A 26,708-nucleotide genomic window follows, 5' to 3' on the forward strand; every position below is an offset into this window, starting at 1 on the left:
ATGCTCCCCATTGCCGCCCAAACAACAGATTCTTGGCCTGACTTTTGAGACCTTCTCCACGCTGGCCTGCGCCCCAGCTGCCCAGGTGTGGGTCCAGAGCTCCCCTTCCTGACGGCCCCATCGCACGCCCCGCTGTGTCCTCTAGAACCCACACTGAGTTCTGGGGTCCTGGGGTGTGTCTGTGTCCCCGCATGCCTTTGTCTGGAAAGTTGTCGTTTCATTTCCAAGTAGAGAAAAGCCGCCAGGAGAGGAGAGTGCTCCTGTTCTCCCTCTGCCCGGGTGCCTTAGTTGTACACTCTTCATCAGGAGGAGGCTGGTCCTTCCCCTGTGTGATCCTCTCTCTTTGTCTGGATCATCTGAAAGCCAGTTGCAAACATGAAACTGTCCCCCTCCAAAATACAAACCAAAGTAAACACTCCAGTGTTCATTTCCCCAAAACAAGGACGCTCCAGAAGGAGACCAGTGCAGCCATGAAACGCCATGCCACTGTATCCCTAGCCCTCAGGATCCACCCAGACTCGCCAGCTTGTGCCCTGTTCCGCCCTGTCCAGGATCCAGTCCGAAACCCTGTGTCATACTCGACTGTATGCTTGTGGACCCTCTTCAGTCTGGGAGAATTCCTCAGTCTCGCCTTGTCTTTCGTGACCTTTGAGAGTACAGCTCTTTCATTCTGGAAAAACCCCTCGACCTGTGTCTACCCAGAGTTTGCTCCTGACCAGGTTCTGGCTGGCCATTCTGCTCAGGCATCCCACAGATGTGATGCTATGCCCTTTCCAGCGGGTCCTGTCCCCAAGCACAGTGTGATGACCATCCCGCCACCAGGGCTGGCATTCCTGGTCAACACCGGGTCAGGTTGACGCCCCCCCTGGTTTCTCCACCCTTAAGTGGATCCAAGACCACGTGATGTCCTTCACTTCTTTAAACCACCCACCTGCCCTAGTGTTGTTCCATGGCTACCTAAAATGACCACCACTCTCTCAGCCCTTGAATGGTGATTTGGCTTCCGTCATTCCTCCTGCATTTCCAACTTGGCCTTGTAGTGGAAAGAGGAACTTTTCCTCCCCCCGCCCCGTGCATTTGTGCGCCTTCGTATCTGTGTGAACCCATGGATTCTTACTTTACTTGATAGGTTATAACCCATTAGTGTCTGTATTTTTTTTTTTTTTTAATGCCCCAGTGGTCCCAGATTTGGCCAGCAGCAACCCCTTTGAGGTAATTTTTTTTTAAGATTTTATGTATTTATTTGACAGAGAGAGAGACCGTGAGAGAGGGAACACAAGCAGTGGGTGTGGGAGAGGGAGAAGCAGGCTTCCCGCGGAGCAGGGAGCCCGATGCTGGGCTCCATCCCAGGACCCTGAGATTGTGACCCGAGCTGAACGCAGACCCTTGGTTACTGAGCCACCCAGGCGCCCCTGAGGTAATTTTTAATGTCCTTTTGACTGACCTCTCTCTGCAGAGGGAGCTGGGAAGTGGACGTTTATGTGCGCACACACTTACCCCTACACCTAGCTCTGGTTTTCACACACCTCAGACTGCAACACAGCTCTGGGAGTGCTTTGGAGCCTAATCACCTTTTGTATATGCAAATCCTCTGACTGCGGGGGTGGGGGTGGGGGGGTTGCCTGGCTCCCATCACCCTTGACAGGGCTGTTTCTCTGTTACCCTCCCTGTGGGTAACACAGGGGCAACCTCTGTCCCTTCTGTGACCTTCCTTGCCCTGTTCACGGGAAGGGAAGAGAAGCCTAGTGGCTTTCCATCTGAACCATCAGAGAAAGAGGAGGGTGAAGGTTTTGTTTTAATCTGGAAAGCTCCTTGCATTGATGGGTCTGTCAAACTCTTGGCTTGCCCTAGCCCTCAGGAGCCTTTCCAGACAGCCCTGCCTAGAGAACCCTGTTTTTCGATGGCAGGTTGTTCTTCTTACTTTAGACTTTGAACCCGTTGTGCTGTTGACCGGCCTGTCAGCCCTGGACTGTGCGGTCCCCTTCCTTTTTCAGACCACTGTACTGAGGTGTGATTGAATAAAAGCTGTACCTAGTGCCTATCTGCAGCTCCACGAGTTTGGAGCTGGGTGCACACCTGTGACACCCTCATCGCCAACAAGGTGTAAACACGTCCCTCACCTCCCAGACTGTCCTCCCATTCTCATTATTGGTGTCAGTCATGATTACTATTCAGTGACTCTCCGGGACTTTCAGCCTGGGGCCCTTCTGGGACACAGAGCCTGTGTGTAGAGCCGAGGTGCTGGCTTTTTAGACCGGAGTGTGACTGCTTTCCTTTCTGAAGCCAGACCCTCCCCACCTCCTTCTCTGACGGGAGGGTGACTCATGGGCCTTTGGAGAAGCACTTGTTGATGCAAAGGTCCCTCCCTGACATTCCAGTGGAAAATCAACCCTTTGCTGGCCTGGCGAAATTCACAGCGGGCTGGGCCTGGCAGCTGGTGGCAGCAGCTGGTGGTTAAAATCTTGGACAGGTTTTTCTTTTTCCCCCTCTGAAAAATATTTCAGTCACTCTAGTCTGAGCACCAGCACTGGTAGAATTTAGAAGCCATTTATAGCCTCTTACAGTTGGCCCGAGAAGAGCTGCTTTGTAGGAATCCCTCCACTGACCCAGAAGTCAGCTTTGCCCCATTCTTAGCCATCAGGAACATAGCTGGGTCACTAGGAAGTGAGACAAAAAGGCCTTAGAGCTGCTGGTACAGTGTGAATTTGGTAATTGTTTTTTAGCAGTTTCATGTGGTTCAAGCTAATATGTGTATATATATACATACACTTATATTTTAAAATTATTACAATGATGTATGGTTTATAAGCCTTTATCTGTGCTTAGTAACTCTTGGTTTACGCACTATTCTAAACACCCTCAGCCCCGTGTCTTAGTCTGTGCAAGAGAAGCAGAGAACTGAAGGCCCAAAGTAGAGAAGAGGCAGGTGAGTGAGCAGAGGTGGTGGCTGACAGCCTGCGAGTGCGGAGTGAGACTCAGTTGGGGGGATCCTTGGGGACCGTGCAGTCTAGTGCCTTTGCTTTCACAGACGGAGAAGTCACCTGACTGAAATGCCAAGGTGGGGCCTGTCCAGAGCCCCGCCCTCTCGACTTCATGGACAATTGTGGTTTTAGTGCCATAGCATACTTGGTCACTTACGTCATAGTTACTCAAGGTGCTGATTGTGTTTCATTGAGAAAACATTTCATTGTGTTCAAGATTCTCTGTTCAGAAAATTCAGAGAAGGGGTGCCTGGGTGGCTCAGTGGGTTAAAGCCTCTGCCTTCAGCTCAGGTCATGATTTCAGGGTCCTGGGATCGAGCCCCGCATGGGGCTCTCTGCTCAGCAGGGAGCCTGCTTCCCCCTCTCTCTCTGCCTGCCTCTCTGCCTACTTGTGATCTGTCAAATAAATAAATAATTAATCTTAAAAAAAAAAAAGAAAGAAAATTCAGAGAAGTGTCCGATGTGCTTTCAGACATAATTCCTCCCAAAGAGTTAAAATAAAAAAGCCACCCTGTAGACTATGCAGGCCGTATCTGTTCCTCCCCAGATCCTCCCCTGGGACCGTCCTTGTCCCGGTAGTGCCTGATGAGTCAGGTGTGGCTGCACTTCTGCCTCAGGACGGGACAAGCCGGACAAGTCTGGGTCCTCCCCATGGAAAATGTGAATACAAAAGTGGGCTTTCCTGAGATTATCCCATCTCTGAAAACTTTCCCTGAGTTATGTACAAACTGAAGTTGTTCCCTGTCACTTAAAATTGTCCTTATGTATGCTTTCTTATTTATCTTGCTTATAAAACCAGGGCACAGTCAGCACCCAACTAGAAAACAGAGATAAATCCAACAGGAGAAAACACTCACGGGATGCCTGGCTGGCTTGGTGTGTGGAGCATACGACTCGATCTCGGGGTTGTGAGTTCGAGCCCCATGTTGGGCGTAGAGATTATGTAAAAATAAAATCTTTTAGGAAAACACTCATAAGTTCACTACTGAAGGAGAATTACTGTTCACACCTTGGCACACATCCTCCCTCACTGCTGGGTACTCGTTCACTCAGTTGCACACTTCCTGCATGTGTGTTTATACATACGTGTACGTATATATGTATATGCTCACAGACCTCAGTATACACACGCACATGAATGTGGGTCATGCCCCTGATAGTTTTAAAACCGCTTTTTAGTTAACAATGGATACATTTACCTTTGGTATACGGAGATCTACCTTAATCTTTTTAAATACCTGCTAACGAGCCCATTCTGTAGCTGTGCCTTCATGTGATCAGCTGTCCCCTACTGGGGGACATTTTGGTTGTTTCTAGTTTTTTGTTTTGTTTTGTTTTTTTTGCTATGATGGTCACAGTTATGATCAGCATCTTTGTTCATACCCTGAATCATCTCCTTAAAATAAATTCTTGGAAGTACAACGACTGTGTTGAAGGAAACAAAGTCTTTTATGGCTCTCAGTGTGTGCTGCCAAAGCTCCTGGGTAATGTTTTTCCACTCAGGTTTTTTTATGACTTTGGAAAGTTGCTAGTGTCTGTAGCTGGGGAATACCCCCTGGGCTGGCTCCTTCCTTCTTTTCCCTTGTACCCATTTCTCTCGGATTCCATGGGCATGGTCCCAGGGCTCTGGGATCCTGTTCTAGGGGATTTGGAATGGTGGATAGGAACAATGGAGGAGGAAGGGAGCATCACAGGGTCCATAGGGATGAATAACAAGGGGTGGGTGCGGGCATGGGCTGGTCTACTCATACTTAAAACGTAGTTTCAGGAAACTCAGCCTAGGCCTCCCCGCCTCTCATTCATCTCAAGGCCAAGGACAGCACTTTGTGGCGGGTTTTGGGCTAATTCCTAGCTTAGGATCCAGTCCCTTGACCTGGCCGTGGGGTCTGGCTCTCGTCCACCTCTCCCCTTCCTAGTCTCCATCATCCACACTCCTGCAACAGTGACCTTTTGCATTCATTGCTCCCAGATGCTGAACTCCTTCCTGGTTCAGGAATTTCAAATAGGTGGCTTCCCTTACCTCAGACACTCTCCGTTTCTCTCACTCCTCAACCTCTGGGACACATCCTAGAGTGGTGGTTAAAAACATGGACCCTAGCATCAGCCTTGGGTTTGTAACCTGGTTCTGTCCCCTTACTAGCTGTGTAACCAAGGACAAGTTATTCAACCTCTCTGTGTCTTGGTTTCCATATCCATCAAAAGAGATAGTGAGAGTACCCACCTCACAGGGCTGCTGTGAGGACCGTAAGTGGTGACATCTGTGAGCACTTAGACTAACAGTTCCTGGTGTGTAGTCCTTATCACCAAGCTGGCTGTCTGGCCTCAGTTTACCACTCCACAAGGAAATATTCCCTACTGCCACTACTGGCCCAGACCTCCTGGTTTATGCTCTTAGCCATCGGTATGGTTCTTCTTAGTGTCTACTACAATTGTTACTAAATAAGTAAACATTTTTAAAAAATGACTCTTGCCTGAGACTCTCAACTCCAATGGCTTGGCCCATCTCTTTCTTGTTCACGGCCTAAGAGCTTGTATGCATTCGCTATCCGCTCAGGGAATGAAAGAGATCATCCTGCCACTTACTGCCCAGAGCCAAGTTCATCAGAAAGACAAACTCATGGTCTTCCTTGATGAACTAGTAAGACGCACCTGATTATGAGAGGCAGCGAGGCAGGCAGAGAGAAGGGGGTGGGGTGTGGAATCAGGCTCCCTGCAGAGCAGAGAGCCCGATATGGGCTCGGTCCCAGGACCCTGAGATCATGACCTGAGCCGAAGGCAGAGGCTTAACCCACTGAGCCACCCAGGCACCCCTTAAATTTTTTTTTTTAAGTTTTTAGTGCATATAGATCAAAACTTTAAAAAATACAATTCCTAGAAAATGAAACAAGACTCATGGCCAGGGTTTCTCAGCCTGAGCACCACTGACGTTCTGGGCCAGGTAGTTCTTGGTGGTGGGGCTGGCCTGTGCCTTGTAGGATGTTTTGCAGTATCCTGATCTTTATTATTAGATTCAGCAGACGAAATTACTCTCTCAGGTCGCTCTGCAGACTTCCAAACTTGCCCTGGGTTTCTTTGCTTTTAACAAAGCCCTCCTGGGCCAGCGCCACCTGTGGGCCGCACTTGGAGTAGCAGCAGACCCCTCACTTTTGGCCCTGCTCACAGTCCACGTAAAATGTGCTATTCAAACACACTGAAAACTTTTGGGAACATTTCTGAGCCTTGGTTTTTCCCTCTCCTCTCCCCAGGTCACATGTAGCAGATGATGTCATCCAGCCAGCTGCCCTTGAGGACCTGGAAAACCCACTGTTAGCTGCCTCTTCACACCACGGTGATGTCCTCAGCCAGGTCTCCGGGGATCTGACGGCCCAGAGGTACTTGGGGGCTGGGTCTGCATCTGGTGGTGGGACCCCGGGGCCCAGGCCCTGCGGCTGCCTCCCACCTCTCCCTCCCCTCCCCTGCATGCCCACCTCTACCTAGGTCTACATGCCCCCCTACATAGGGCTAGGGCCCCTTCCTTAGCAGCTCAGGGGACACCAGGAGGACCCTGTCCCAACCAGCATTTTAGAAATTTGTTCCCTTGTGATCTTCGAGGGCCCCTGTTTAAAATAGAAGTCCTCTGGGAGAAAGGATGTGCTATTTATACCTTGCCAAGGAATGACTTGGTTAGCTGCCTCTGACCTCCCAGGACACAAGCTGCGTTAGCTGCTTGTTTTGTCTTCTGGGGGTGCTGGGAGGAGAGAGGAGCAGGCGGCACACGGGGGAACGGGAGCAGGTCCCGGGCATTTGCTTGGCAAACGGGTTTGGCCAGCGGGGTCTTCCCTCACCTGCCCTTCGTGCCCCGGCAGCCCCACAGCCGGCGCGGACGTCCACGTCCGCTGCTCTTAACCCCACTGGCACTTACTGCGTTTGAACCGGGCTTGCTCAGAGTCAGCCCCAGGACGTGGCTCAGATGCTAATACACATGCGCACACACGGCCATCTCTCTGTGCACACCCGCTCCTCCCCACCCCACTCCCCAAGTGTATGCATAAAGGATTATGTCATGTATACAGACACGCACATTTTTTCCAGTTTTACTGAGATTTAATTCACATAGGACTTTGTATAAGTTTAAGGTGTTATACACATTTTATTTATTTTTATTTAAATTTAATTAATTAACATGTAGTGTATCATTAGTTTCAGAGGTAGAGGTCAGCGATTCATCAGTGTTATATAACACCCAGTGCTCCTTAAATCACGTGCCCTCCTTAATGTCCATCACCTGGCTATCCCACCCCTTCACCCCTCCCCTCCAGCCACCCTCTGTTTGTTTCCTATGATTAAGAGTCTCTTATGGTTTGTCTCCCTTTCTGATTTTGTCTCCTTTTATTTTTCCCTTTTTTCCCCCGTGATCCTCTGTTTTGTTTCTTAGATTCCACGTATCAGTGAGATCATATGATAATCGTCTTTTTCTGACTTATTTCGCTTAGTGTATTAGCCTCTAGTTCTGTCCACGTCTTTGCAAATGGCAAGATTTTATTTTTTGATGGCTGAGTAGTATTCCATTGTGTGTGTGTATGTGTGTGTGTGTGTGTGTGTGTGTGTGTGTGTGTCTATGTGTTTATCACATCTTCTTTATCCATTCTTCTGTTGATGGACATCTGTGCTCTTTCTGTAATTTGGCTATTGTGGACAATGCTGCTATAAACATTCGGGTGCATGTGCCCCTTTGGATCACTACATTTGTATGTTTAGGGTAAATACCCAGTAGTGCGATTGTGGGGTCATAGGGTAGCTCTATTTTCAACTTTTTTTTAAGGAACCTCCATACTGTTTTCCAGAGTGGCTGCACCAGCTTGCATTCCCACCAACAGTGGAAGAGGGTTTCCCTTTCTCCACATCCTCGCGAACATCTGTCGTTTCCTGACTTGTTAATTTTAGCCATTCTGGCTGGTGTGAGGTGGTATCTCACTGAGGTTTTGATTTGTATTTCCCCGATGCCGAGTGATGCACTTTTTCATGTGTCTCTTGGCCATCTGGATGTCTTCTCTGCAGGCATGTCTGTTCATGTCTTCTGCCCATTTCTTTGATTGGATTATTTGTTCTTTGCGCGTTGAGTTTGGTAAGTTCTTCATAGATTTTAGATATTAGCCCTTTATTGGATAATACATTTGCAAATATCCTCTCCCATTCTGTTGGTTGTCTTTTGGTTTTGTCGACTGTTTCCTTTGCTGTGCAAAAGCTTTTTATCCTGATGAAGTCCCAATAGCTCATTTTTCCCTTGCTTCCCTTGCCTTTGGAGACATATCTGGCAAGAAGTTGCTGCGGCCAAGGTCACAGGTTGCTGCCTGTGTTCTCCTCAAGGATTTTGATGGACTCCTTTCTCACATTGAGGTGTTTCATCCATTTGAGTCTATTTTTGTGTGTGGTGTAAGGAAATGGTCCAATTTCATTCTTCTGCATGTGGCTGTCCAATTTCCCCAACACCATTTGTTGAAGAGACTGTCTTTTTTCTACTGGACATTCTTTCCTGCTTTGTTGAAAATTAGTTGATTGTAGAGTTGAGGGTCCATATCTGGGCTCTCTATTCTGTTCCATTGATCTATGGGTCTGTTTGTGTACCAGGACCACACTGTCTTGATGACAGCTTTGTAAAAGAGCTTGAAGTTGGGGAGTGTGATGCCACTAGCTTTGGTTTTCTTTTTCAACATTCCTTTGGCTATTTGGGGTCTTTTCTGTTTTCATACAAATATGACATTGTATAAGTTTAAGGTGTTATACACAGACATTTTGATTTATGTTTGTATCACTAAAACAGCTCCCCGTTTGCAGTGTTCCACGGCACTAGGGAAACCATGGTGAACAGGTTGCTCCCATTTGACCCCGACCTGGGAAGCTGGTGGGTCACGCCCTCCCTTAGTGAAGCCTGGAAGGGGGCTGAGATCATCCTCATCCTCCCATTTTATGGAGGGACCCAGAGAGGCGAGGGGGAAGCTTTCTGAGCATTGGATGCAGGAGGACTTGGCTGGGCAGCTCTGTGGCCAAGAAGAACTAAAGTGCCCTTGGGTCTTGGTCAGTGTTTCCAAAGTTCCCTCCCAGCCCTTAGGCTGTATTTTATGTGACGTGTCCCAGACCCTCCAGTGAGGGCTGCTCTTACAGCCTGCGTACAAGGCAGCCCCCTTTGCTCCAGGCGCCTTACGGAGCACGTCACATCGAGTGTCCCTGTAGGTCCTCCAACAAACATCCCTAGGAGGTGAGGGGTTCTGTCCTGGACCTCTTTGCCCTTTGACATCGGGGCCGACCGAGGCTCAGTCACACTGGTGTGTTCAAGGGCACGGCGCTGGTGAACAGCCCCGCTGAGATCTGAGGCAGATTCAGTGTGTCTGCCAAGCCTGTGTTCTGAACGTCCCTGGCTGCCGGTAGAGCCCGTTTCCTCCTTCCATGACGCCTGGGCTTCCACCTACATCCCTGGCCTCTTTCAAGTCCAAGGAAGGTGACGCATTGTAGAGAAGCTGTGTCACCTCGGACCATGACCGAGAGGGATTACAGGATGCAGGAAGGAACCGGGATTAAGTACAGATTTTCTCAATGCTGAGAACGTGCCTGGCTTTCTAGCTTCATCTCCCAGTGGACAGATTCAGGTAGAGTCCAGTGAGCGACTTTGGTGCCTGGCCAGCATCACTGAACATTTGTCCGGAGGTGCATTGTCTGGATTTTACTGGAAATTAATAGAAAAAGGGCCGTGCTGATGGGAGTAGGGATTGGGCTGGCTTTGGTCACTGGCCGCTTCCACAAAATACTCCTTATTCGTTGCTTCTGTCTTCGTGAATTTGCCTCTCACTGAGGTTTGTTTGTGACCCCGCGATCAGTGCTCATGGCTCTCATGGCCTTCTGGGAGCGTGCACAGAGCAGCGAGGGACTCGGGGGTACCTGGGGGGTGTGTGCCCAGCTGAGGTAGAGCAGGAGGCCCTGTCTTATTCCAGCTCTCGTGCCGGAAACAAGGGTCCTCTCCTGGTATATTTACTGCCACGGTTTTTATCATGTTGTGCTTTTCGTTCATGGTTTTGCTGCTTACAGTGGCCCCCAAGTGGAGTTGCTGAAACGCTGTGGAGTGCATTTTGGTTTCAGGAAGGCTGTGGTGTGCCTTCTGTAGGGGCTACTCCTGCTAGATAAGCAGCACCTGGGCATAAGAGGTGCTGATGCTGTTGGCTGTGAACTCAATGATGTCTAGTAAATAAGGCATTTTCACACAGAAATGTACGTAACACCGGGTTACGTGGTGACCCGTTGACAAAAGAGCTGTCACCAGAAACTTGCAGGAACCCAAGCCAGCATAACCCCTGGGGACAGTGGTTCAGAACTAGCTAATTCGGTGTCCGTAACACCTTTCTAGAATGTAACCGCATGGATAATAAGAATCAGCTGCACCGGACCTTGCCGATCAGTGGGAGTAACTACGAAGGGCATCCTGGGCGGGCAGGGACTGTTATCAATGTCCAATCAGCCGAGGCCCTTCGGGGCCAGGCCACCCGTCCGGGCCTGTTGGGGCTGCTGTGACAAAGCATCCCAGACCAGGGGCTTCGGAAACAGCAGAAATGTACTGCTCCCAGCTCTGGAGGCTGGACGGCCCAGTGGTGAGGACTCTCTTCCACATTGCAGACTTCTCGCTGTGTCCTCTTGTAGGGGAAGCGGTGGTGGAGCTCGGTGAGGTCTCTTTGAGAAGGGCACTAATCCTGTCTGTGGGGGTGCTCTGGACCTGGGCACCTCCCAAAGGCCCCACCTGCTAATTTCAGCACACTGGGGATTAGAGTTCCAAACTGTGATTTGAGGGGGACACTAGCACCCCCCTCCGATCCCCCTCCTCATCCTGCTGAGAGTAGTGGCAGGAGAGGAAGAGTGTGAGGCATGGGGGCGGGAGGAAACAGGCAGAGCAGACATGTGACCGTCCCCCTAGAGGGCTGCCCCCCCCCAAGGAGCAGGGTTGGTACTTTAAATTTAGAAATTAAAAAAAAATTTTAAGTGGGGCTGCAGGGTTTGCTTTAAGCCACGTGTGTCCCTCCCTCCCAATTCCCTGTCCATTCTTTGGTGCTATATTCTTCCTTCATAAGTTGTCTTCTGTCTTTTCTTTTTTAAGATTTTATTTATTTGTGAGAGAGAGAGAGAAAGAATGAGAGAGAGAGTGGGCATGAGAAGGGAGAAGTCAGAGGGAGAAGCAGAGTCCCTGCTGAGCAGGGAGCCTGAGGTGGGACTTGATTCGGGGACTCCAGGGTCATGACCTGAGCCGAAGGCAGCTGCTTAACCAACTGAGCCACCCAGGCGCCCCAAGATGTCTTCTTTCTGAATAGGGAAAAAGAGAGATGGCATCCCCATCTCTGAGGCAGTTCTCCAATAAGGCAGAAGGAATTTGGATGTACCCCATCTCCTCTAGGAAAACCACCGGAGGACATCCAAGAGTGCTCCTTGCTCAGGGAGGAGCCTGGGAACCTGCTTTAACTGGCTGAGCTTCCCTTTGTGCTGTGGGCTGCCCCGGGCCCAGACCTTTGAGAACATTCTGCAGATGACTGCGTTGTCAGGGGCCGCTTATACTCCCATCTGTTAAGTACATTCAAAAATGTTTTTAAAGCCACAGAATTGTTTAGATGAAACCTTGCAGTGGTACCACACTTAATAAACAGAGTAGCAGGGCAGTCTGCTTATGTCCCAGAACCTCCTGAGCTTTTTCCTTTAGTCAGGAATCCCAGCCGAGGGTCCCTTTAGACCCTGGAGTGCTCCCTTGGACACCGCGGGCAGCCTGTCAACTAACTCAAGTCCGTGGAGGCCAGACTCCAGTGTGCACCAGAAGAAGCCAGTTACAGCACATGTCGCTGCCCCGGCCTTAAGGTGTCTGACTGGGGAGGTCTGGGGAGCAGCCCAGGACTCGGCATTCCTACAGGTTCCCCGGTGACGGTGCTGCGGGTCTGGGCTCCACACCTGGAGAACCATGGGGGAAAGTGGTCCTGTCCAGATGCTGGTCTCCTCCCCTGTCTGGCTACTAGCAGCTCCCCAGGGCTGGAGACCTCTGCCCCAGCTGGTGGCTGGGGTTTCTGATTTCTGTCATCGGCAGAAAGTGCTGGGAGCACAGGTGGTCCCTCCGGCCCAGGGTCAGAGCCTCCAGTTCAGAAAGTTCTGAAGTTGGAAGTAGAGGGAATTCGTCCTGACTTACAGCTTCTGTTTTCCTTCTTGCTCCCAAGTCGTTTTGTTTCTTTTGGCGGCATCCGATGCACAAAAAGATTTTCAGCTGTGGGTTAGCCCGAGTGGGTTCTGCTGCCTCACAGAGTTCAGCTGAATCTTTATGTAAGCAAGCGCCTTAGGAAGAACTGAATGACAAAGTGAAAGTATTATTGTTTTTGTTTTAATTTAGAAATGGAATCACCCAGGGGCACCAGGGTGGCTCACTTGGTTAAGCGTCTGATTCTTGACTTCGGCTCTGGTCACGATCTCAGGGTCATAAGATCGAGTCCTGCATCTGGCTCTGTGCTTAGCGTGGAGTCTGCAGAGATTTTCTCCCTTTCCTTCTGTCTCTCCCTCTCTCTTTCCCTCAAATAAATACATAAACCTTTTTTTTTTTTAAAGAAAAGGGATTACCCAAAATTCTTCTCTAAATAACAGACTATCAAAAAATTAAAAGTAAATAACAGAATTCCTTTGTGCCATTTAAAAGAGATCTGTGAAAGGGACATGCCGACAAGTCCAAACGACGTGGCCAGTTCCCAGCAGGCGTAGGAAATCGGGGTGCGTCTCTGCGCCTGCTCAGGGCCTTTGAGGTTCCAGACCAGCCGGCTCCTATGAGATGGAGGCCCCCATTGGCCATGTTCAAATATTGACAATTTCATACTTCAGACGATCACGTGATGTTCTTGTTGTGGTTTTTCACGGGCCTCGAGCAGCTTTACTGTATTGGGCTGAAGAAATCCCTGAATCTTGGATATCTGAGATGCATTTCCTTGTGTCCTCTGCCTCCCCCGTCTGCAGTCTCTGTCACCAGGGCCTGGGAGGGCCTGGAAGGAATCCTGCGCCAGGAAGCATGACCCAGGTGACTGGGTGACCGGTGACTGGTGACTGGTGGCAATTCCTGACCCGCCACAGAGGCCCTCACATAGGTCTGGGATGGTGCTTATGACCTTTCCTCTCTTAAGTAGACAGTTTTGCTTGGGTCAAGCTTAAAAGTAATTTTCCTTCTGTGAGCACAGGTTTGCTCTGTGGAGGGAGAGAGGGTGAGAATGTACTAGAAAGGAATGGCTACCCCCGTTCAGGGTTAACTGTGCACAGCCAGCCCCCAGCTGGACGTGTGAAGGTCAGCAATGTTTAAGGGGCTGTTCACACTCTCTCGTGGGCTGGGTTTCACATGCTGGTTTATCTGAAGGGAGACCAGAAATAGCTCTACGGGCCTGCCTTGGAGCGTCCAGCCAATTTGTAAGCTGGTCTGGGCACCTTGGATTTGGGCTTTGCTGCTCTGTGGCCACTGACTGTCAGAGGAGTGTTCTGTGTCTCCCATCGGCCGGGCTTGCCTTATCGAAGCACATCCCTCTGCTGGCCTGCTGTCCAGTGCCCCGACCCACTGAGCTGAGCTCCCCGGGGCAACAGCGTCCAAGTGCTTTCTTCCCTCTAGCTTGCATGTGACTTTCCATCTGAGCTGAGCCCTTGGCCTTAGCTCTCACCCGATGACGTGATCGTGTGCACTTGGGGATTCGAGGAGGAAAAACCAAGCGCCTGTGAGGAAGGACGGTTGTGCTAATACATTCCAGATGGTGATGTGAAATGGGAGATAAGATGCTGTTGCCCATCTGGCCCGACAGGACGTGGTGTGTTGGGCCTGGATCCTAGGGGTGTTGTCACCCTGCGACAGCCAGGTCACTCTCTTGTCTGTCCTTGGACAAGGGCTTCATTTGGGAACTCTGGCCGATCTCTGAAATGCAGTTTGCTATCAGGTCTGTGGGAGATCTGCCGAGAAGGGCTCAAAATCCCAGAACAGGGAATCAACAGGCAACAGTAAGTGACAGCACCTCCCCAGGGCTGGCGTTGCGGGGCTGGCAGGCCGAGTACAAGCCCAGCTTTGGCACTGTCCGTGTTTCTCAGGTTCTGTCTGGGGGGAACCTGCATCTGAGTGAGACCTGTTGTTTGCGAGCGAGGTGCTGAGTCAGGGATGGTGAGTTCTGACCATTAGTAATGACTCCCTAAGGATCTGTGTCCTGAGGGATTGTAAGGTCCTGTACAGCTAGACCTAGTAGGACAGGATGCCATGACAGTAAGTTCAGTCTGCCTCCTGGAAGCGTGGTGGCTTATGTGCCCTCTGGGAGTTAACGCTTCTCTTTGACACAAAAGGCCTAAATTAAATCAACATTTCTGTCATCTTCCAAAAATATCAACACACTGTGAATTTTTTTTAAAGATTTTATTTATTTATTTGACAGAGAGATCACAAGTAGGCAGAGAGGCAGGCAGAGAGAGGGGGGGAAGCAGGCTCCCTGCCAAGCAGAGAGCCCGATGCAGGGCTTGACCCCAGGACCCTGAGATCGTGACCTGAGCCGAAGGCAGAGGCTTAACCCACTGAGCCACCCAGGTGCCCCAACACGCTGTGAATTTTGAGTTCAGCTTCTTTGTTATTCCACTAAGACTTGGAAAACATTGGTTAACTCTTCAACCCGGGAAAGGGGTCTGCGAGTTTTATTAGAAAGACCTTCACCTGCCCTATCCCCAGCCCATTTTACAGGAGAAGAAATCAAGGCACGCGAACAGACGTGACACGAGAATAGACGTGTGAGGCCCTCATCTCCGGGCCCTGGCTGCTCTGCCGTTTCAGGGTCTGTCCAGGAGTCCTGCTAAGGGCTGGCAGGCGCACTGGGCATGGCCGAGGGCCCAGCTCCCTGAGAATGATGTCCCAGGATGAGCCCCGGCGGGTCAGGGATGCACTGGTGGAGACGGGCTGGCACGGAGGGGCTGAACTGTCCCCACCTGCTTCTCATCTCTGCTCTAGCAGCGCTGCCCTCCAGCAGCCCAGGGGGCTGGTACAGGCACCTGGGTAAACTCCTCCTTGGGGTCTAGAACAAGGACTGGCTTCATGGACATGCCACCCAGACAGTCACCCAGGGCCTGCTGCTTGGAAGGACCCTGTGCTTATTTCAGTGCTGTGCTCTCACCGTCCTGAAATTCCTGGTCCTAAAATTCCCGATCCTTCTGGAACATGGGGCTCTGCATTTTCACTTTGCATTCATTAACATTCCACTTTGCTTGCGAATTAGGTTGCAGGTCCTGCCTCAGACTCAGATTCCAAGAAGATGGCCCAGTTGTCCCTGCTGTCTGTCAGCTGTCAGTGGCCTGCCCTACCCGTGGGGGAGGTCAGGGCCGCAGGGAAGGAGCCGCCATGTGTTGAGCATTTAACATAGGCCGGGCTGTGCGTGAGGGCTGGAGAAGCTGCAGTGGGTAAGACTTTAGTAGGGGAGCAGGACACCCTAGCTGAAAACAGGGTGCTTAGAGGTCGGGGCCCGGCCCAGCCTGGCCTTGCAGGGTGGGCACGGTTACCCCCACCTGGTGGGCCTCCGTGTTTGGGTGACACCCCAGGATGACTATATGACTATAGAGGCCTGAGAGGGTAGACATGCAGGAGCAGCCTCTGCCGGAGCCCAGGCACAGAAAAAGCTGCCAGGAGCATCAGGGCATTGGCTTGGTGAGGTTAGAGCAGGGAGAGGGAGAGGACAAGCCTGGGAGGGGACAGGGACAGGGATGGGGCACAGGAGCCCATGTGGGAGGCCAGGGAGTTTTCTTGCCTGGATTCCTAAGGCTACAGAAAGTTTCAGGCAAAGCAAGGCCCTTATCAGAACCTGAACGGGTTTATTCTGGTGTCTGTGGGGGTCGATGTGAGGGGACAGAGGAGGCAGGCAGAACAGGTCATGTGGGAGTCCGCTCAGAGGGGCGGTGGCCCTCACCAGCAGAGATGGGGGATGGGGGGCAGGACAGAGGTTTGGGAAGGAGGAGGAGGTGACTCAGCAGGAAGGGGTGACAGAGAGGCAAGGACAGCCCCAACTTCTGGTGCTGATCTGAGTCACCGGGCGCTTCCCTGTCGGGGCCCGACCTCCCTGGTCCGTGGGGCTGGGCCAGCAGCAGGCTGGAGGCCGGGAGGGGGCGGGTGGGGGGGGGTCCGTTCATATCAGCACTTGAGTCCCTTGTTTGGTCTTCGGGGTCCTGAGAGGGCAGCGCAAGAAGGACGTGGCCCCGTGGTGGGACCAGCAGGAGGGAGAATGGAAGGGGCAGGCGCCACAGCCTCCGGGCTGACGGGCTACAGAGCTGAGGGGACACCCTTGACAACACACAACCCCGTGTGCTCAGGGGGTGGCAAATCTGTCACCTATGGGCACCCTCGTCAGTGGGGTGTGACTGTTGCTGGGCTTCCCCCTGTGGCTTCGGCTTTGCTCTGAGGCCACAGGTTCGAGCGTCTCCCCTCCCCTCTGCCAGGGTTTTCAGACAGAACTCTCTCCTTGCACTTGACGTCGCAGAACCACACTGGATGTCCCCTCTCTTCAGTTTGCGTCCCGTCAAATACAGTCTTCACGAGGCGTGCACAGAGGGTGCCCGGCCAGGGCACCTTCTTTCGGAAACTGAGTTTGAGATGAGGAGTTTGAGTCGGTCAGTGGCCTGTTCACTGCTTGGGAATATGAGCGAATGGAAGCTTTGAAGTGTGGAAATGGCTAAGGAGCTTAAAAGCCCTCAATAGTTCGCATTCTTCTTTTTGAGTCATTTCTTTATAAAATAGAATCTTCCAGCCCCTGTCCTAGTTGTTACAGATCAGCGTGAACAGGCGAGGCGTCCCTCTACCTGGAAACCCCCTCGTGCCCTTGCCGAGTTCTATCGACCCACGCTGGTCACCTGTGACTCGGCCTCGCTCCGGGCTTACTCCTGGTCCTGACTCTCTGGTCTGTTTTTCTCCTCATGTCTGCGGGGTTCAGGGAAGAAGGCAGGGTGAGTTCCAGCTCTGCCTCTGCTCCTGACCCCCAGCTTGGTCACAGACAGCTAGGGCACCCCAGCTCTCCTCCTGCGTGTTTATTAGGTGCTCGCTGTTGGGCGGGGGGAGTGGGGGGTTGGTCCTGGCCAGATGCTGGGACACTGATTCCATGACCTTGCCGAAGTGACCTCAGCTCCCTGAGCCTCCGTGTCCTCTGTAAAGCAGGCAGGTGACAGTTGCCTTAAAGTGTTGTGAGGGTTATTTGAGGTCATATACAGATAAAGTGCTCGGTGCTGGGCATGCGGGACTGGGCACCCAACACGAGGCACCCAGGACCGTGCACAGAACCCGAGCTCCCCGGTGGGGCTGAGCTCCTGCCGTGTTCGTGCTGTTGATCAGCAAGGCCCAAGCCGAGGCGCGGAGGCTGAGGGGTTGCCGGCCTGGCCAGGCGAAGGGGCCTCAAGCCCAGGAGGCAGCGGGCAGCTTGTGTTGTGGGCACTGAGGGAGGCCCGCCTGGTGGGAGCAGAGCTGGTGAGGGCCGGGACGGCGGAGCTGGGCGGGGCGTGAGGTTAAGCAGCAGCAGGGCTTTGGGGCGAGAGTTGTGAGTTCTTTGAGCGTGGTGAGTGTGGGGGGCCCAGGGCCGCCGTCCTCCGGGCCAGGGAGCCGGTCACACTGTGGAGTCGGAGGAGCTGGAAATTAGCAGGACATTGGCACTGACACCCAAGTGTCCTGCATGTCTGGAGCCGGGAGTTCCTGCAGGTGCTTCCACCCAGAGGGAAGAACTGAGCCCTCTCCCAGAGGCTGGGAAGCCTCAGAGCCTGGCTTCAACCTTGGGTCTGCTTTCAGCTCTCGCTGCTGAGTCACCTAACACCCGCTAGGCCCCCTTTGGCCCTGCCAGGTCCCCTGTGGGCAGCAGAGGACTGTTCCCAGGCGTTAGCCCATGGACAGCATCGATAGCCTTGCTTTTTGCCAAAGGAGAAAACCAAACTTGTTTTGAGCTCTTTGCTTTGAGAGCGTGATCGCAGTTGGCTCTCCTTCCTACCCAAGTACCCTCACCCCCGCCAGGAGGCCGGTCTGCACTCCAGGCATTTCCCGGGATGTCCAGCAGGGGGCACTCACCCACTGAATGCGGGACCTCTCTCTTCTAAAGCTCTCCTCGCAACCCCTGTCTCCCCTCTGGCCAAGGGGTCCCCCACCTGTCCCTGGCGCAGGCTCCTTGGTTACCCGTCAGCCTCTTGGCCTTGGCTTTTCTCAGCCTTGGATTTTGGGGTGTATCTCAGGGAGTTTGCAAAGCTGTGCTGTAGTTCTCAATTCACAGAGTTCACTGCTTATAAAAAAAAGTATTAGGAATGATCATGCAAAAGTCTGCTCCCCAAAATGAAACAACAATTCACAGTGTCCTGAGCACCCACACGGCCTCCATCAGAGACACTCCAGGTTCTGCTGGAACCTAACACAAGAGGCGTTCATGCCTGGCCAGGGTGGGCCAGGGCAGGGCAGGGTGGGGTGGGGGCTGCTGCTGCATTGGAGGGTGCCTCCCCTGTGTGTAGCCAAGGCCCCAGGGAACAGGGCAGGGATGGAGGGAAGCAGCATGCTGCGTCTTTAAATAGCCCCTTCCACGTGTCTGGGGTGGATTTGGTGGGTGGGGGGGCCTGATGAATGTGCCATTAATGAGCCGCGTTCCGCTGGGAACAATTCTCCCGTTGTGTCCGCAGCACGTCCCCAGCTGCCACCGGTGCGGATCTCGCTCCCCGAGCCTCCGAACTTGTGTCTTTGCCTCCTGCTCCAGCTGTGATGGAGTAGAAGCTTCTGCTCTCTCCCACCAGGGTCTGGCCAAGGACTTAAGCAGCTGTCGTAGAAAGCTTTCCTTCCACGCTTGCTGCCCTGGGAGAGGAGGGGCCTGGTGCTCTCTGCCCCCCAGGCCCTGGCGGGGGCTGCGTTGAAAACGGGGCCTGCAAGGTGTTGACGATTCGGATCTGTGATGCCACGAGTGGTCCTTTGGGCTGGAGCCGGCCTGAAGTTTACCCCTGCAGGCAAGTGTCCACGGAACGGTGGGGATGCCCTGCAGGAGCCAACGGGTTACCAGGGCTCTCCAGAGACAGAGGCGGTGGGATCTTTATAGACAGAGAAATTCATGGTGAGGACTTGGCTCAAGTGACCATGGGGACTGGCGGGTCTAAAGCCCGCAGGGGTGGCCGGTGGGGAGTGAAGCCGGCGCTCAGGTCTGAAGGCCGCCTGCCGGCAGACTCCCTCCCAGTGGGGACAGTCCCCACTTTTTCCCTCATTTATTCCTATCGTGGTTGGAATGGATGGATTCATGGTTATCTGTTTTATACTTTAGGCCATAATATAATACTACTTAATTTTTTTTACTTTTTGATTTTTGCCACCTCGTTTTAGCTTTGGCCATTGGGCTGCCAGCCTTTACTCTGAGAGGGTCCAGAAGGTCCAAGGCCCGACAGACATAGAGTCAGATTTGCATTTTTTTAAAGGCGCTTTCTCCAGCTGCCTGGCAGGGCAGGACTGGGGTCTGGACTGACTGGGGCCCCCCTCCCCACCCTGCCCCACCCCATGTCCTGAGGCTCCATGTCCTGCCCGTGGGCCAGGACAGGACTGGGTGTGGCGGTGGTTCCACTGCCTGAAGTCCTCCCTCCACTGCGCCTGTGGGCCGGTGCCAAGTTTGCTCCCTCTCCGGCTGCTTTTAGCCACAGGCGGTGGCCTAGATCTACGGATCCAAATAAAACATGTCTTTTCCCCCTCTGGTGGGTCCCTGGAGGTTTTCAAATTAATTTCAGAAATGCACCAGTGAAAATTTCATTTTGCCGAAATGGAAGTTGTTGCTGCTCGAGCGTGGGCCAGAATCTGAGGTCCTTACTGGCCTCCCGGGTTGGAGGCACATCCTGCATCCATCCCCGTTTCCGGCTGGGCTTCTCCTGTGGGCGCTGGCATGCCTTCTGTGTGTTTTCGGCACGCACAGGTGTGGCCCATGCCCCCCCCCCCCCCCGCACTCCTCCCTCCTCCTCCAGTGGTTGTTTTGTCTTCACCTCTTTGGGCTTGGAGGGGAGCGGTGGGCCAGCGAGACCTGGGGAACATCTTATTACGGAATCGACAGATGTTCTGCTCTTGCAAGCGTCCTGGGTGACTTCCTGCCGCCTCCTTCTGCCTCTAATGGCAGCCGTGGAAATGATGACACAACCGCACATTTCCAGTGCAAATGGCTTTTCTCCAGGAGTTTTCCACACACCTCCCCCACCCATACCCGCTGGTAATCATTAGGACACAAGCCTTTGGGAGAACAGATGTGACTCTGGGAGAAGCCATGGGGAGGAGAGCGAGCTTTGTGTCCAACCCTGCCTAAAGCACAGAACTTGTCCTGGGAGGGACCCTGTCGACTGCGGGGGCCAGGCTTCCGGCCTTCCCTTTGCCTCCAGCCCTGCCCTTCTGCAGCGTCCACGCTCAGCAGACCCCCCGGCCTACGAAGGTGGTCTTGAGAGCCTCAGGTATCGATGCATTGAGCTGCAGGAAGCTGACTCCATACAGGCAGTCATGATAAAGAACTTTCTAGTGATGCAGGTCCAAAGCCCTCACTCATGCCAAGGCTGCCACAGCTGACCATGTGCTTTTGGGCCCTCTGGAGGCTCGTGGCAAAGAGCCTGGTGTGTTGGCCTATGGGCCAGGTGGGTGTGAACTTGAGCCAGTGTCCCTCTCCAGAGCTGATCTGCCAGTCGGCCTGCTGGGGACTGCTGTTCTGAAGGAATGGGTTAACTTGGAGGTCTGGCCAAGGGCTGCCTGGATAGACTTGGAAGAAATGAGATGGGAGAAGCAGCTTCCAGCAAGGAGGAAGTAGCTCCATGCTGGGGCAGAAGGCCCAGGGTGCAACACCCCTGAGCAAGGCTGCCCCGAACCGCAGCCTGGGGTGGGGGCAGGTGGGTGGCCATGGGTCGCCACGGCTTCCGGTGAGATGTCCCCTGGCCCCTGCCCACATCGAGCAGCCCAGCACTGCTCCCATCTCTCTCCCCAGGCTCATCCAAGACTTGAGAGGCTTTCCTGGCTGGAGAGGCAGTCAGTGCCCATGTCCCTGGCCCCACCCAGGCTGGTCCCCTTTCCTCCCAGGTTAGACACGTGACCTCCTTGAAAACTGCTGCACGTCCTTGCACTCAGAGCCCGTGCGTCTGCCAGCTGCCGGCCCAGTGGTTAATTCTGTAGGTGGGATCAGGACCCTCCTCTCTGAAGGATGCTGACGCCATCAGCAAGGCACTGTGCTGAGCCGACTCGCACCGGAGCCGGCTTGTTCCTTATTCACCTAAGCCACATGTCGTTACGTGCATTCTCATGCCTGGAAGACCACTTCTTGCAGGGCATACTGGGCCCGGATGTGCTGTAGAGTGTCCTCCTCCTGGCGGGCCAAGCACAGGCCACCCGACCTGGGGCTTCCGGCTGCTGGTCGGCCTCATGAGTGGGAGCCGGCGTTTGGGCAGCTGGGTGGTCACGTCTGGAACCCCGCCTCCTTCAGCAGAGGGGCACAGGGGAGAGGGGCTGTTACTTCACCAGTGGAGTCAGTAGAAGGTGGCTTTGTCCTTCTGGGAAGAGCCAGTGTGGAGAGGAGCGACCCAGGCCCCTGGCCGTGTCCTTCCTTGTCCCTCTTGTGGGAAGGAGAGCAGGCAGCCAGGTGGAGCTTCTCTGGAGCACAGCTGACCTTCATCTTTGTGACCCCAGCTGGATAGCTGTCCCCAGACCCCCGGAGTGGCTGGGAAGGGAGTCGGACCTGACGTGGGGAGCAGAGGGTCCAGGGGAGCTGGGAGGGGCCAGTGAGGGTGTGGCTGGGGGTGCCCCTCTCAGCTGCTAGAGGATGGAAGCTTTCAGGGCAGCGGGAGTTTCTGGGAGCTCCCCCTCCATTCCTGGTAATGCCCTTGGCCCCGTATTATCGTTGGCTGCCACGTGATAATTTTAGATTTTTGCCCTTGAGGAGGCTGCTTTGCTTCCAAGCCAAGTGCGTGCCTTGGAGGTGCCAGACAGGCTGGAGGTAGGAGGAGAGAGGGCTTGCCAGCAGCAGGCCTGGTCACAGACTGCCCAAGGGGAGGTGGAGAAACAGACCCACAGACCAAGACAGGGTGCCAGGCAGGGAGGGTGGGAGAAGGGCTTCTCACCAGAACATGCCTGCCTCAGGGTTCCTCCCTTCCTAGGGCCTTTTTGGCAAGTTAGTTTCTCTTATACTCAGGCTCATGAGATGAAGTCCCAGGCCTGATGTGGCAGCTGCAGGAAGGTGACAGGTGCTCCGAGTCTAAGCAGATCATGTAGTGCGGTCTTCTGCTTTGTTTCTGTCTGTCTGTCAATTCGTTCTTCCATCCATCCATCCACCCACCCGCTCAGCATACAAGTCCTGGGTTGATTCTGTGCCCTATCCCATGGGTGAGGTGGTCCAGGGGGAGGAATGTCAAGTTGGAAAGACTTGCCTCTGCCCCACTGAGGATCTGTGTGACTTTAGACAAGTTACTTGACCTCTCTGAGCCTTCGTTCACTAAAATCTTTAAAACAAGGCTAGTTGTAACTGCAACCTGGCATTAACTGCGAGGAGTAAACAAGGTGTTTGGAGAATGTGGCTCAGTGCTTGACAAACAGGAGGCATTTCAGCAATGTCGGCTCTCCGTTGACATCCAGTAGCGCTGGGAGTGCTGTGGCAGAGGAGACAGAGACAGACACAGCGCTAATACAGCATGGCAAGTGTCCCACAGAGTTGAGAATAGAAGAACCAGAAAAAAGCACCTGGTCGGCCTGGAGGGGCTGGGGATGCTCCGAGGGGTGAAGAAGGCAGGGGTGCTTCAGAGGGGAAGCACAGGTGCCACGGCTGGATGGGCGGTGGAGAGGCCCAGCAGATTTAGGCAGCAGGTCAGGGCAGGCCTAGACCCACTGGGGCCGGGGGAGCACAGGTGGTCGGGGGTAGAGCAGTGCGGTTAGCGGCTGAGTGGCAGACGGGGTGGGCAGTGGGCGGATTTGGAGGGCCTGCAGCCAGGGTCCCGGGAGTTTGCTGGGACCCACGATGGGCAAGGGGGATCGTTTCCCCTTTAAAGCAGGGGAGAGTCAGGACCCAGGTGAGTTGCGGGGTGGAAGAGGGATCTCCAATGGCCAAGGGGAGAATGGGTGGTGATTAGAGGCTGGAGGTCACGGGACCATTGGAGGTTGTCACCATGGTTCAGCTGGGAGGTGACGGTGGCAGGAACGTGGGCGGTGGCTGTGGGGGTGCACAGGATGTGAATCTGTCCTCGTGGCTTGCATGCTTTCCTTCCTTCATTCACTCATGAATGTCTGTTGAGCTTCTGCTCTGTGCAGGCCTCTGGGGGTATAGTAGTGATTCCCACACACTGGGGCCACACTCTCCTGAGGGGACTCTGCAGGGGCAGGGAATCCTGGGCTAGGCTGTGATTCTGGGGTGGGGGGGAGCTCCCAGGCCAAGTCACCAGGGACCGTGGGCTCGGCACCAGCCTTTCCTCCCCATGCTGCCCAAAGCTGGGGCTCAGGAGAGGAGGGGTGTAATCTGCCACGGGGTTCCATCCAGCATGCAGTCCTAGCTCTTTCTGTCCTGGCTAAAAGGCGAAATGGCTGGCTCTTCAGGGATGACTTGCCTACTTTGTGCCCCCAGTAAGTACCCCTGCTCCTGACTTTAGAAATCCATCTCACTGAGCATCATTGCCTGGTGACTCTGCAAACCATATGGCCCTGCGGCCTTTCTGGAGTTTAGATAATGGGGCTCCCCTCCCCCCCATTTTTATTGGCCCCATGTTAAAGATGGGCAGACTGAGGCCCAGTGAGGTCAGGACCTTGCCCGAGGTCACAAGTTCCTGGAGCAAAGTTGTGGTAGGAGCCGTTTCGGCTGGGTGTCTCAGCAGACTCCTTTTCCAGGAAGCCTGCCAGCTGGATGAGGAGCTCTGGACTTGGTGTCCCGGGGCTGCTGTGAGAGTCCGTGGGGACAGAGTGCCTTCTTGCTTTTCCATGAAACAGCCGCAGCAGCAGTCGCAGCTGACGCGTATTGAGCACTTGCTGTATGCTTGGCAGGGCTGTATGAAGAACCTCTTCTCTGTTATTTCATTTTTGCAATATCCATGTTGGTGGGAAGTTCCAATTTATTTTTATTACACAAATGAGGACACCTAGGGCCAGAGGGGCTTGGTTACTTCTTTGGGTCAGCTTAAGGATTCAGGTGAATGAGCAATTTCTCCTATTATCCATGAATCTTTCTGAGTTAGGTGAATGAGGAAGAGAGTTTAATTCTAACCTCGTTCCTGGGCACCCAGCCTTCCCCATCTCCCCTAGGGGGATGATACCCTAGGATGAAGGGGTCGGGGCAGGCCCTTCTGGAGAGACATGTTGACTTCCCAGAAACAAAGGACCCCCTCCCCCCGCCCCCACGTTGGGATCGGAGGCATGTTCCCAGGCTGGGCCATCACAAAGCAGGAGCCCTTCATCTCTTTCTGGATTCTTCACTTGAGCTGCAAAGCCATGTAAATGTACCATGCGCTTATTCTGTGTCAAAATTGAAAAAGTAATCAGCCTCTGAAAGCTGCTAGGAGACCTGGTGGGGCCTCTCCCACATTTCCTTAAAGTCAGCGGGATGGAACTGGGTCAGTCTGTTGTCACGGCAAGACTGTCTTCACGTGGACAAATCAATTCCTAAAAATCTGAGTGTTTAGGAGAAGTAATCCCTTATCTTCAGACACCATTGCAGGCTAATTGCATCCAGCAACGACTAGACAGGGCGCAGGGGGAATTACACAGACCCACTGGGAGGGTTACAAAAAGGGAAATATTTTTAGGGCTCGGTAATGCGCACATACACACACACGCACGTGGGTGTACACGCGCACACACGCACGCACACTCATTCGGTCTCTCCTCAGACGTTATGCTAATTATGTATCAGTAGGTGCTTGTGGATGCTATTTCTGGCCCAGCCGTTCTGGATTTCTGTTCTCTGCCGGAGCCTTGAGTCAGCAGTTCTGGTCCTCAGCTCCTGGCTTTCCGTGCACGGCTCACAATTAGGGCAGCCCCACACCAGGCTCTGTGTCCCTGCTATTGAGGCTGGAAAGGGATGCCCCTAGACCAGCTGACCTTGCCCTACGAGGGGGCTGCTGCTCGGGCCAGGACTTCAGGAGGACCTGCCCTCTGTTTACAGTGAGGGAAGGAGTGAGACACCCAGAGCTTCTGATTGTGCTTGTCTGTGTTTTCATCTGGGAAGCCTTGCCCCCCTGGATGGCGTCTTTGGAGCCAAGGGGAGGAACCCTCTCCCCCTACAGATGGTGGGACCTGGAGTTCTCAACCCAGTCTGGCTCTCCAATCCAGCTGCAGAAACTACTCTGCTGCTGATTTTGGCAGCTGGGACGGCCCCTCTGTTTCCACCTGAATGTTCTTCTTTTTCCCGGTACCAAGTAGCCTCTAAAACCAGTCAGCTTAAGCTCTAGAGGAACTCTGTGGATTAACACATCGGCATTCAAACTAAGTACAGTATTTGAGCTCTTAACAGGCACTGGAAAGTGCTTATGGAATTTTCTGTTCTTGGAACTATTTCCTGGAGAAGAAAGGGAGAGAACGCTGGTTATGTTCTCCGTCCAAGAGAGAGGCGTCTGGTGCGGCACATCGCTTGTTTCTCTCTTCCCAGGTTTGAGGGGAAACTTGACTTTATTTCTAAGTACGAGCTTGAACATTGGAGGTCAGAGTTTTGTTTGGCGCATGACCACCTCGGGCCACCCAGTTTTTGCCTGGGACCTTAAACCTCATTCATAAAAGTTCTTAGAGGAACAGGTCTGGAAAAAGACAATTGGTACCTGAGAAAGGCCACTTAAAAATGAATCCACTTAATAAGTCAAAGTTTTTTGGTAATAGCACGGAAGGGGTTTAACTGCAAATTTACCTTGAAAAAAGAAATGAAGAATTATGAAAACGGTGAGTTTTACATTGAACCAGATGTAGGCTTCCTTGATAACCGTAGGCTACTAGTTAGAACGAACAAGGAAGTCTGCCCCGATTTTTCTGCCCGGTTTTCAGGGTCGTGCGTTCCTTACATCACGTTTGAGTCTCTTCTCCATAAATCCACGGGGCCTCAGCAGTTCACTGACCGGCTTCTCTCTGCTTCTTGATCTGGACGTTCCCTCTTCAAAGCCGCCTCCTTCTTCATGCTCCCCAGCTTCTCTTGCGTGGCTCACAGATGGCCACCTGTCACGGCTTCACGTGGAAGGGCATCCCACCTTCCTCAGAATCCAATTCACTGACCTCACGGGGTCCTGCGTGTTCTGCCAGGCGTAGGCTTCCTGTGCCGTCAGTGGCATTGTGTATTTGCCCCGACAGTCATAGAGAGACAACTGGCAGCGACTTTGGAAGCGGGGCGGGGGGCGGGGGGGGGGCTTCCTTCCTTACTTGAGGGGAGGACCGAGTCTGTAAGCGGTTGCTTCATTGCTAAATGCCCCTGACAGGCTGACCTTTGCTTCCTCTTCTATAACCAAGTTGCCTTGGCACCATGGATGCTTAGAGATGCTTTCTGCGGGATGGGACAACTCAAGATATATCCTTTGGGGACTTCTTTGCTTTCTGATCTTACTGATTGCTGGAGGGAGCTGAGTAGCGGCGACTCTGCTCACAGGGGCAGCCCGATGGCACGGAACATTATATGGGTGGAAGGCTGTTGTCAAAGGCATGGTCCGCCATAGTCAAGGTCTCTTGGCAGAGGGCCCACAGGAGAGAGTATATTGAGAACGGCAGTCACGAGACACCTGCTCATCCGT

At 53.2% G+C, this 26,708-nt stretch overlaps 1 protein-coding gene across 1 annotated transcript in view; it reads left to right on the forward strand.

Annotated features, from left to right (window-relative positions):
* LOC111145039 (transforming acidic coiled-coil-containing protein 2-like) overlaps positions 1-6,480 on the forward strand; it is a 44,468-nt gene extending 37,988 nt beyond the window's left edge. The window contains 2 exon segments of the mRNA XM_022499652.1: positions 6,227-6,389; positions 6,391-6,480. Coding sequence (XP_022355360.1) covers positions 6,227-6,389; positions 6,391-6,480 — 253 coding nt within the window.
* The last annotated feature ends 20,228 nt before the right edge of the window (positions 6,481-26,708 follow it).

The sequence above is a fragment of the Enhydra lutris genome, unplaced genomic scaffold, assembly GCF_002288905.1.
Source record: "Enhydra lutris kenyoni isolate GAN:26980312 unplaced genomic scaffold, ASM228890v2 scaffoldscaffold12, whole genome shotgun sequence".
NCBI lineage: Eukaryota > Metazoa > Chordata > Mammalia > Carnivora > Mustelidae > Enhydra > Enhydra lutris.